The sequence below is a fragment of the Vulpes lagopus genome, chromosome 5, assembly GCF_018345385.1.
Source record: "Vulpes lagopus strain Blue_001 chromosome 5, ASM1834538v1, whole genome shotgun sequence".
Classification (NCBI taxonomy): Eukaryota; Metazoa; Chordata; class Mammalia; order Carnivora; family Canidae; genus Vulpes; species Vulpes lagopus.
In genome coordinates, this window is record NC_054828.1 from 25,788,916 (window position 1) to 25,801,514 (window position 12,599).

Below are 12,599 nucleotides of genomic sequence, written 5' to 3' on the forward strand. Positions count from 1 at the left end.
ATACTCACTGGATTTACACGGAAATTCACAGAAGTGGAACTGTGTCCTGGTTCAGAATACTCGATCAAACAATCCAAACAAACCATGAATTCCCTAAAGCTTTGGAAACCTTGCCCAACACAGCGCGTGTTTTCTGGAGACAATGAGGGTTTTTGAGCTGAAGCCGAGCATTTCTAATCTCATCAAAAAAAAAAAAAAAAAAAAAAGACCATCATGTGAGTGAAAACTATTCCTATCAGGCCTCTAGGTGGGATTAGGGGAAGGGCCTCCCATGCTGCTACCAAACCTGCTAGAGTTAGAGGCTTCAAAAAGGATATAATCTTAGGATAGTGGGTCATTTTGTCCTGGTTTCTCCCCAAGTGTTATGAAGGCTACTGCATTATTGCTGGTATTCTGGCAACAGATCTGGGTATTACCAAACATTCTAGACCTGTTTCCCTATCTGAGGTCAAGAGGGGGTTGAGGGCTGGCCAGCAGCCTCACTATCCCAGATATGGGCACACATCCCGCATAGGCAATGTGGGGCTGTGGGTACCCACAGCTCAGAGCAAACAGGGGTGGGAATGAATGGAAAGAAACTGGGTATGACCTGATTTATTTCTAAGGACTTTTAGCAGAGATTTTGTTGGGATGTCTCTATCTGGTGACCCCTGAGTGTTGTAGCATTTCATCTCTGGATTTTGAGGTAAGCAGTGCAGTAGAGGCAGGGCTAGGACTGGGGGGCAGAGAGGTGACCTGAAGATGAGGATGGTAGCAGCAGACTCCCACTGACTCCAAAATCACAGCACGACATAGCTGTCCACCTGGGCTTGCCAGAGAGACTGGTCAGTCCCTATGTGAAGGGGTGTGCTTGTGGTCTGGGAGTAAGCACAGTCTGAAGTCAGGAAGCCTTTATTTAACATCCACTTGCCACTTGTTAGAGCTTTATGATGTTTTATGAGTTACTAAGCCTTCCTCTCCTCATCTGTAGAATGGGAATAATAGTGAAATACACTTCAGAGGGATGTTGGGATGATATGTGATAATGCAGAGAAAAGAACATAGCATCAAAGGATTAGGGCTCAGAGGCCGCACAGCCGCTGATCTTTCCATGTTGCCGAGAATGAGAATACCCTGTCAATATATTAGTGTCTTGCATTTTCCTTTTTTTTTTTTTTTTAAAGATTTTATTTATTTGAGAGAGAGAGAGTGTGTGTGAGAGAAGGAGATCAGGAGCAGGGGGGAGAGGGAGAAGCAGACTCCCTGCTGAGCGGGGAGCCCAACGCAGGGCTCAATCCCCAGACCCTGGGATCACAACCTGAGCTAAAGGCAGACACTTAACCAACTGAACCATCCAGGGCCCTGTGTCCTACATTTTTACATACATGTAACAATTAACACACACACACACACACATAGGAGCTTCTTTGTGTATGTTGTGGCTGATTCCCAAAATAACCCTGGAGGAGGGCAGGACAGAAATGGCTGTGTGGTGTTACAGGTGAGGAAGTGGAAGCTGACAGTGGGAAGGGTCTGTTGGAATTCACGAGCTGCAACTGGGCTGGTGTTGCCCCTGCACCCACTCCACAGCTACCTGCGAGGAGACCAAGAGGCCAAACACCCAGAGGAAAGAACTGGAAGTCTGCCTGCCCATGAGAGAGGGCAGGAAGATTCCCACCTCGTCTGGTCTGGGCTAGTCTTGTTCACCCACTTGTTACTTGGGACCACGTGGATTTTGCAACCCTTAGAGGTTGTGGTTTAACGTCTGAGAGCACCACTGTGGGGAGCCCCGTTTCCCACTGCCAAGGGAAGGGCATGTTACTTCCAAATAAATTGGGGGTGTTATTTGAATTGTTGCCTATTTAGATTTTTATCAGAGAAAATTCTTTTCTTTTTGTGGGGAAGTGCAGAGGGAGAGGGGGAGGGAGAGAGAATCTCAAGCAGACTCCATACTGAGCTCAGAGCCCCCACGTGGGGCTCGATCTCATGGCCTTGAGATCATGACCTGAGCCAAAATGAAGAGTCAGATGCTCAACCGATGGCACTACCCAGGCCCTGAGAAAATTTTAAAACATGGACAGGTAGAGATAAGCGTCTGATGAACCCCCAGTGCTGACCCTCCAGTGTTAACAACCCTTGCTCCTGGCTGACCTGTTTCACCCACACCTCTGGCCATCTACCCTGCTCCCTGACTTTTCTTTAAGGAAATACTTGGGGAGTTAACAAGCAGTTCAGACTCCTGCTGTGCCCCACAGATTTACATCCAGCAGGCCTGGAGTGGCTGGGGATTTGTTCTCATGCCTGCCACCCTTTCCCCCCAACAGGTGACATGAAAGGCAGACACCGAACTGGGGGACCTCTGAGGGCTCTTCCATTTGCAAGTGGATGATTCTGTAAGCGACAACCAGGCAGTAGGTGCTGTGAAGGGAAGTGGGCAAACCCTTCAGTTCTGCAGCCGTCTGAGGGCCCGTTGCAGAGGACTGAGGGTCCTGTCACACACACACACACACACACACACACACACACAGTGGCAGAAGCAGACAGAGATCATATGGAGGAAGAAGGCTCGTCCTTGGGCCTGTGAGTGAAGGCTTTCCCCAGAGAGCACACTCCGTTGCTGGGCCTGTCACCTGCAGCCTGATGGTCCGTAGTCACCTACCAACCACCTCCCTTCACCTGTGTCCTCCTCATGTCGCCTTTATTTCCCTGAAGCCTAGCACAGTAACTGCCCACAGGGGCGAATTGTGTGATGTTGATAATATTCTACGGCTCTTTACCTTCAAACTATCAACTTCATGACTCCACTTTACACACAGTAGGTATTCAGTAGGTGCCCAGTGAAGGAATAAGCAAGGATTGGGTTAAACAGCTCTGACACGCCAGCTACCGAGCTAGTATTTCTGGCCAACACCACAATGGTGTAAGGGGTGGGATCTCCAAGTACAGATGAAGAAACTGAGGCAGGGTACATGGAAGTGCTTATCGCACGGGGATGATTACTATGTGTTCAATGTATGGGAAAGAGGATTCCTATTATTGTCCAAAGCCAGGCAGCTGCCACAGTGGGGCTGGGATTTGAAACCAGTCATGCCTGGCTCCAGTCAGGCTGCCTTACCAAGCAGTCTCTGTGCTGGAAAAGCAGTAAACTTCAGTGGCCTCTGAAAGGAGACCCAGGTCACCAAGGTTAATATACAAACATGTGAAAAATATAAGCCACTTGGCAAGTCCCAGACAATGAGGAATTTCAGGATAAGGAAGAAAATTGAGGGAGCTGGTCTACATTATTATTATTTTTTTTTTAGTAGAGCACTGCTATACTTCATGGATGGTGGATACCAAAAGAATGTCCCCCAATGGCCTGTCTTGCTGGTGTTCTCATCCACGCTGAGTGAGGACAAGCACGTGTGACCCTGGCAGACCACATGGAACACACCGAGGCAGGAAAGCTGCTCCTTCTTACCTCTTTGCCCTGTCTTTCTCATCTTCATCCATTAGATTTTCTATGCAGTTTTTCCTGCAAAAAAAAAAACAGAGGATTACTGTCTGCTTCTAGACCTTTCTTAGGTCTATCCAGGTGTCATCATTTTGGTCCTATCTAATGCCCCCCTCCTCCCCCCCGCCCCAGACTTAGCCTAGAGGTTCTCAAACTTTCTGGTTCCGGTAAAACCCTTTACTCTCTCAAAAATTACTGAGGACATCAAAGAGTTCTTGTGTATGTGGGTTAAAGTGAGAAATCTTAAATATGCGAGCCTTCATTCCATTAGGTATCAGGGCCGTACAATCATGAGATGTCAAGGAGCTTCTAGAAAAGTTCACTATATTCACGAGAGCAAAAAAGGCAAAGAATGTGTTAATATTAGGAAAGTTGTTTTGACCTCCTGGACCCCCCAGGGATCCCCAGATCACACTTGGACAACTGTTGTCTAGATCCAGCTCAGTGAAGTGTCTGTTTATTTCAGACCTTAACCTGCAAGGTGCCTATGACATTACGAAGGACCATATTTATACATCTGTTCACTCAAATACACAAACCCCGCTTACATGCAGCCAGGAAGAAACGGGGCCCCAAAATATGACAATCCATAGTCCTTCAAGGCATTTACACTTCCCTAGACAGTCAAGGCACACAAATGCGAAAAATTAAATAACAATCCAGGAATGTTCTCGCAGCCCAAAGGCATCAGAGACTCCCTCACTGCCCAGAGCCTGTACTCTCCCGGGCGGCTGGCTGGATGTCTTAAGGCCCACAGATGTGGGCTCCTCTGCCACACGCAGGCCTGTGTCTTCACGCCTCAGAGCCATGGCTCTGACTCCTTATTTCATTCACACGTGTCCCACAGTCCCGCGTGTCTGGGGTACGCCCCCTCCAGGCAGCACTGGGAGCAGAAACACTCTGAGGGTGGCCCACAAGGCCAGAGCCTGCGTGGGGAACTGGAGGTGAAGGCCGTGGTGGCCGAGGGGGCAGAGTGAGTGGGATCAGGGTGGGGACCCCGGAAGAGCTGAGTCACCAGTGCCCACACACTTCTCTTCCCAGAGGGTCTGAAGTCAGGAGGCCCAAACCAACACTCTGCGACCGCACCGACACCCTCGAAACTTCAAGTAGCAGATACTTTTTAATGGGGCACACGGATCTCTGTCTAAGATGAACTGGTTTTGTGATGTGGGTCCGACAGGTGCATAGGGATGGGTGGGAGCCCGACAAGGAGGGAGAATTCTGCAGCTCCACATGCGCACACTCAGCGTGCGCACACCCTGCTCCATTCAGTCACCCACAGCCTCGCTTTAGTGATAGGTTCGGGAGGCACGGCCGTCCCGAGTTGAGGCTTGCAGCGTAATTTAAATGGGGTTTTAATTCATCTGCACAAAGGCCTGTGCTTAATGCTTTCCAGGTGGAATCTGTTCAGTTTTAAGATGCGAAAAAAGTGGTGTCACCTTCTTTAGTGATGCACGACCCCAGATCTGTGCTCCCAGGGACGTGCTGGCTGCCAATGTGAGCAGGACGTGAGCGAGCACCCAGCCGAGCCAAGGCCTTCGCCAGGTGCCCCTGGGCAGAGCATGTTTGAGGGAGGGATGCAGGCTTCACTCTGCTTTCCTGAGGTTCTGGAATCCTGCAATTACTGGGATTACTGGGATTGCTTAGTCATAAATGAAAATTTACAAGTGACTAATAGCTGTTCTTTATCAGCCACGTCTTCTCTGTTTTATATTTGTCCTTAAACATGTCCTGAATCCATGAAACCTTGATGACCTATACCCACTTCCTCTTCTCCCCTATCCCTCCCGTTCCCTTGCCTGATTCCTGTCACCTGACCCCTGTCTACACCATTCTGCTCAATGGCAGGTGTGTGATGAGAAGACACCTAAGCCAAGTTCCCCAGGAGTACCTGCCACAGGGGCTCCACACTCACATCCTTACTGTCTTGTCACTGAGCCTATTGTCTCCCATGCCCTCCTCATGGGCCTTTTTTTAAGATTTTATTTATTTGAGAGAGAGAGAGAGTGAGCGAGCAAGCATAAGGAGGGGAAAAGAGGCAGAGGGAGAGAGAGAAGCAGACTCTCTGCTGAGCAGGGAGCCCAAAGTAGGACTCAATCCCAGGACCCTGAGATGATGACCTCAGAGCCACCCACAGGCTCCTCCATCTTTTTTTTTTTTAATACTAAAACAACTATGGTGAAATACACATTACAGAAAATGTATCACTTTTAAGTGGACAGTTCAAGGCGTTAAGTGCATTGCTCTTGTGCAACCATCACCACCATCTGAGGGACTCTTTTCTTCGTGCAAAACTGCAACTCTAAAAAAAAAAAAAAAAAAAAAAAAAAAACTGCAACTCTGTCCATCCTTCACTGACTCCCCATTCTCTCTCCCCTAGACATTGCCATCACCACTCTCTCTGTCTCTATGGATCCGACTATTCTACATTTGTCACACAGGTGGAATCATACAGGACAACTACTGTTGTCCTTTTGTGGCAAGCTGATTTCACTTTAAGCATAACGTCCTTAAGATTTATCACATCATAGCGTGTATGGGGATTTTCATCCTTTTTAAGACTGAATAATCTTGGGGATCCCTAGGTGGCCCAGTGGTTTAGTGCCCAGGGCGCGACCCTGGAGTCCCAGGATCGAGTCCCGGGATCGAGTCCCGTGTCGGGCTCCCAGAGTGGAGCCTGCTTCTCCCTCCTCCTATGTCTCTGCCTCTCTGTGTGTGTGTGTGTCTATCATAAATAAATAAAATAAATAAATCTTTAAAAAAAGACTGAATAATCTTCCATTGTGTGTTTATACCACTTTTTATTTATCCCGTCATCTGTCCATGCACTCTGAGTGGCTTCCACCTTTTGACTACCACCAGTAGTGCTGCTAGGAACGTGGCTGTACCCCCTACCCTCATTTTTGAGCCATCCTTTTATTTCATGATATGGAGAAGTTAGGGCCCAAAAGCACAAAATAAAGGGAAGAAAATCTTTCTTGTGAGGTCTGGTTAAAGGAACAGTAGAGAAGTTTAAGAGACGGCACCTATTCCTCTCGATTGCATAGGATTTTGAGCAAAAAAAAAATTTTTTTTCATGATCACACAGAACCAGGGAAGAGAACATGGAGCTTAAGTGAAGGCAGAGAAGATTCTGTATGGATGTGAGAAGATAACTGCTGATGTGATTAACCCCCAGAGTGAATAATGGAGGGATACTATAGAATCTTCACCCTGGACAACCACATATTCTAAGATCTATTAGTCAAAGTCCCAACAGGAGACAGGACTTCGATAGAAAGGTGTGGGTGGGGTTTAGGGTAACCAACAGGGATGGTGTGGCTACCTAGGGTTAGTATCAGTTGAGCTGTTAACCCCCCTGAGAGTGAAGGGATCAAAAGGAAATAGTTTCCCAAATCTGGAAGGAGTGTGTCCTATAGGGTAGGGGGCATTTGGTGGAAGGATGCAGCCAGCCTGAAGAAACCTTTTAAGAGGGGAGTCAAGGGAATAAATACCTCACCTCACTCTCTGCCCATCCTGTCCCGCTGGTGTCGCCTATTGGATACACCACCCAGAAGGGTGAGGCAGGGGGCCCATGATATCATCCGTATGGGGGAGCCCCGGGTACAGAGGAGGGTGGAAAGGTGTGAAGTGGAACAGGAAGGATACTCAGTAATGTTCATTTATGAGAGTCTCCTCCAGTTCTGGGTTTCTTGGATTTTCTGGAACACAAACTATTTGGAACCTTTCGAAACCTTTTACATTTCCCCAAATTTGAAGTATAAGCATCTGCATCTAGGAACTAAACACTCAAGAATAATAACACAATCGTGATTAGAGGCTGAGGAAAGAGAGACTAGCAGAGAAGATCCTTGGAACTATTTAAGTCACAAAGTCGGTAATGATAGACTGTAACCTACAGAAGAAACTTCTTGAGTCCATAGGGATACAAATCATTAACCGGATAAATCAATGGGCAGTTGGGGAGGGGGACAGATCTCCCTTACAGAACAACTCCAATTCATAAAGGTAAAAGGAATATAGGAAATAGAAAATCACATCAGTACCCCATAGTAATAATTTTTGCAGGCAAGATCCATTGATGGATGTTGAAATTAATATGCAAAAGTTTGAGAAGACTCAGGATATCTGCATAAAGTATCTCCTTCAACATATTTATTAACTACAAAGAATGGTAACTTTATAACTGGGGGCGGTTGGCAGACACTACCTCCCTAGGGGTCAAAATTAACATCACCAGTGTAAGTTAGACCCAAGTCTTTTGGTGGAAATAAGTGCTCATTCCCTTGGGTGTTTATACCCAGGTAGGAGTGTAATTGCTATATTATAGGGTGGCCACATGCTTAGTTTATCAAAAACTGCCAACTGTTCTCCAAAGTGACCGCACAATTTTACATTTGCACCAGGAGCATGTGAGAGTTCCCGCGGTTCCACATTCTTGCCAACACTTGGTATTGGTTTCTTACTTTTAGTCATTCTAGCGGGTGTGTTGTGGGATCTCACTGGGATTTGAATTTGCATTTCCCTTATGATTGATGACACTGAGTATCTTTTCATGTGCTTACTGACCACCAAGATAGCTTCTTCAGTGAGATGTCCAAGTTTTTTGCCCATTATTTTTCTTTCTTTTTTCTTAAAAATTGGGCCATTTGTCTTCCTTGTACTGGTTTGTAGAGGTTTCTCTCTTCTGCCCATGGAACTTTGCCAGATCTAGAGATCAATTTGTGAACATTTTCTCCCAGTCTGTGGCTGGCCTTTGCACTTTCTTGATGGTATCTCTTGGTGAACAGATAAAGTCCAGTTTATAAATTTTTAATTTCATGGTTAGTGATTTTGTGTCCTCAGAAATCTCTGCCACCTCAGTGTCATGAAGAATTCTCCTGTTTCCTTCTAAAAGCTTTATTAATTTAGCTTTTACATTTAGATCTATAGTCCATCGCAAATTAAATTTTATGTGTGGTGTAAAAAAATGGTCAAGGATCATTTTTTTTTCCTTGCTCCAATCTGGACATTCAGTTACTTCAGGGTCATTTATTGAAAAGACATTTCTTTCCCTGTTGAATTGTATTGGCATTTTTGTCAGATGTCTCCTGTGATCCTATACATATATTTACAGAATCTTTATTCAGGTCCATCTATCTATAGGGTCTTGGCAGCATGCAGATATACAGGATAAATATTTTTTGAAATAAACTAGAATTATTTTGCATTTACAGAAAATGCAAAGGCACTACAGAGAGTTCCTACATATCCTGCACCCAGTATCCCTTATTATAAACACCTCACATTAGTATGGTACATTTGTCACAATTAATGAACATCATTGACACATCATTAAATAAAGTCCACACTTTATTAATATTTATTAGTTTCTACCTAATGTCCTTTTTCTGTCCCAATATCTCATCTAGAGTACCACATTACACTTAGTCATCGTGTCTCCTTAGGCATCTCATAGATGTGAGAGTTTCTCAGACTCTCCTTGTTTAGGATTTGTAGAATTTCCCTCAGTTTGGGTTTGTCTGATGTTTTTTCTCATGGTCAGATTGAGCATATGGGTTTTTAGGAGGAAGCCTACAGGGGTAAAGTGCCATTCTTATCACATCATGTCAAGGGTGTTAACAGCATCTATCCCTATGACATTGGCCTTAACTACCTGGCTAAGGTAGTGCCAAACTTAGCTTTATTATTTTTTTTTAATATTTATTTGAGAAAGAGAGAGAGAGAGATTGAAAACACGAGTGGGGGGAGGGGCAGAAGGAGAAACAGACTCCCTCACTGACCAGGGAGCCTGATGTGGGGCTCGATCCCAGGATCCTGAGATCATGACCTGAGGTGAAAGCAGATGCTCAACCGAATGAGCCACCCAGGTACCTTAAACTTATCTTTAAACTGCATGTTAGTTACATTTACACATGGCATGTGCAATATTTTTCTTCAATTTTCATATAGTCCTTTTCCAAATGAAGAATTGCTAAATTTAAAGTGGTAGATCCAATTATCAATCTCAAAAAAGTACAATGAATATGCTATCTTCTCTGTTTTTAGAGTTGGATACATAATTATTGAGCTTTTATCAGATTGACAATCGGAGCCATTGCTTCAAACTTAGAGGCACTTCACCTGGAAACATATTGAGCATATTATCTGAAGACAGCTAACCTGCTGTTTAGGGAAACTTATTCTGTTTCCCAACTCTGTGGCATCTTGGATTTGTCTATCTTTATGTCAGTTCCACACTATCTCAACTCCTCTGGCTTTATAGAGATTCTTGGTAGCAATGTTGTGTGAGCTTTCCAATTTTGTGCTTCTTATTTAAGATTCTTGGCTATTCTAGGTCTTTGCATTTCCTTGCAAATTTTGGAATTTACATTGTCAATTTCTATAAAAATGCCTGCTGCAACCTTGATTGGGATTGTGTTGAATCTAGATTGTGTAGAATCTAATTTGGGAAAAACTGAGTCGTAACCATGTTGAGGTCTCTGATCCATGTACTCGGCTTCTCTCTGTGAAGAGGTAATGGAGTGGCTTCCTTGAAGCACTAACATGATGTTCAGTGATTCAATGGGTATTCCCTGAGTGCTAGGGCAACCTGCAAAGCCCCTGCTCTCATGGTGCTTAGAGGGTGGGGGTTGGGTAGGGGAGTGGGGGCAAGTCACAAGCAAATAAATAAGCAAACACTGTCAACTGCTTATAACTTCTGTGGAGAAAAATAAAGGAGAGTTGATGCGGGGTGGGGGCAGGGGTAGGAGTGCTGTACTGGGCTGGCTGGAGTCTTACTTACTCTTGCTATTTTAGGGAGTCACAGAAGGCCTCCCTAGTAAGACCATGTTTGAGATATGACCTGAGGGAAGGAGCCATGGGGATACATACCAGGGAGACTGGACAAAGTTTGGCTTTTGCTCTGAGTGAATGGGAAGGCACTGGAGGTTCTGATCAGAGAGGCGACAGAGAGTTCCTCAGAGGACAGTGGCAATTCTCGAAAGAATTACATTGGCACAGGTGAGAGTACCCAGCCTGGCCCGCAGCAGACACTCAAAATCAGGTTATCTTCACTGATGGCAAGGACAAAATGATAAAATGCACATTTATACCTTGCCAGGATGCCCAGCCCTACGCCTTACCCATAGTGAGTGCTCAGTAAGTATCGGAGGAATGAGGAGAGAAGGAAGGGAGGGACAGACAGGGATGAAAGGAAGGTCAGGGCGAGAGCCAAAGCCCTACCTGAGCTCTGGTGGGATCGCAGAACACTGACTCCCACAAATCTCTCAATGATCATGGTTAACCCAGAATAACAGTACTCACGAAGTACCTTTAAAGGCACACCTATGTCCTCAGGACTAAGAATTAAAACAAAACTACTCTGTAAAGGAAAAGCCCCTCGGACTCTTCAGGAGGGGCTGGTGGCTCGCTCACCAACCCTCAGCCATGGCAAAATTCTGAAACACCATCATCTCATTTTACCCCCATCCAGTTCTATGTGTAGAATGGGTTGGCTCTGGTTACGTCCCTGACGTACCAGGAAGCACCTCCCAGGAGGACTGAGCAGCCTGCCCGTGGACACAGGGCCTGCGGGAGAGCCAACCCCAGGCTGTCTTCTTGGAGCAGACTCAGGCACTTCACCCACAGCCTGCTGCGCACGTGTGAGGTTCCCACATCAGAGTCAGGCTGATTTAAATTTCAATTCCAACCCACTTACTCTATGACCTTGACCAAGTCCCTAAACTCCATGAGTTTCTGTTTCCCTCATTGCTAAAGTGGGGCTGGCATCCATCAGGCAGAGATGGCGTGGGCCATAAAGGAGAAGGATGTCAGCAGGCACGTGTGCAGGCAGGGCCCAGCGTGCTGCCAGCAGCTCAGGCCTCCAGGGGGGTCCTCTCCATCACACGCTGGCCTCCCCTAACTGTCCTAGCCTTTACGTTCCCACTGGGGGCCTGAGCCTCTGCTAAGGCAGCTGACTCCAGGCCCATCCTTTCTTCTTCTCTGCCTTACTGTTCTGTGAACATGGTCTCTGCACAGCAAGAAGGTCACTGCAGGGTGAATGGGGCCACACAGGCCTAACATTTCTGAGAGGTGCTCCTGACCAGAGAAAGGAAGGGCTGTATTGATGGGGAGACTATTTTACCAGCCAAGAGGCACCCACGATGGGTGCCCCTGTCGCACCTCCGGAGACCACCTGTGGCTGCCGGTAAGCAGGACTGTGGAGACCAACATGCAGGATGCGGTGGGTAAAACAGCTTGGGCTGGACCCAGGAAGCAGCCCAGCTGGAGGATGTAAGCACGCGAAGCCAGTGAGCCCTGGCTGGGCTCGGGAAGCCCCCAGGGACGGAGCCGAGAGCCACACCCGCTGCCATAGCAGGCAGGCTAGTGGGACACACCGGGTCTCGGAGCTCCCGGGGTTAGCATCTGCCTCCGGGAAGGGGCAAAGGCAGCGGAGGCCTGCACTTGTCAGGCCCAGGCTGAAACCCTGCTTCTGCTCTTTGTAGCTCTTTGTGACCATTGGCAGGTAGGCGTGCTGCTAGCCCCAGTGCCCCTCCTGTGAGGTGGGGAAGCCCGCAGGGCCTCCTTCATCGTGCGGGGACAAGAAGACAATGAGAGCGTCAGTGAGAAACCCCCAGCACAGGCCCTGGGCACACATAAGTCCTCAGAAATGTCTAGCTACTGTTAATCACACTCTCAGTAATGATAACCAGCTCAGCAGCTAGCCGTAGAAACTGGTACTTAAGCCTATAAAATGTCTTTGAGCAGGGGATCCCTGGGTGGCTCAGCGGTTTGGTGCCTGCCTTTGGCCCAGGGCACGATCATGGACATCCCGGGATCGAGTCCCATGTTGGGCTCCCAGCATGGAGCCTGCTTCTCCCTCTGCCTATGTCTCTGCCTCTCTCTGTCTTTCTATCATAAATAAATAAATAAATAAATAAATAAATAAATAAATATCTTTAAAAAATAAATAAAATGTCTTTGAGTAGAGTGGGATTATTGTTCTTGTGTCTACCAGTCATTGTGTGTGTGTGTGTGTGTGTAGGCACAGCAGAAAGACAGACAGACTTGCACACACACTGCCTGGAGTGGTGAGCCTGCCCCAGCCATCCAGTGTAACTCAGCAGAGACTTAGGTTGTTGTCAGG

General features: G+C 46.8%; 1 protein-coding gene across 2 annotated transcripts in view; it reads right to left on the reverse strand.

Moving 5' to 3' along the window:
- The window catches only part of NPAS2 (neuronal PAS domain protein 2), a 158,469-nt gene that overhangs the window by 82,031 nt on the left and 63,839 nt on the right, over window positions 1-12,599 (reverse strand). For both annotated transcript variants that reach the window (XM_041756923.1, XM_041756924.1), the window contains exon 2: window positions 3,440-3,493. In XM_041756923.1, coding sequence (XP_041612857.1) covers window positions 3,440-3,471 — 32 coding nt within the window. In that variant the 5' untranslated portion in view covers window positions 3,472-3,493. The remainder of the gene's footprint in view (window positions 1-3,439; window positions 3,494-12,599) is intronic.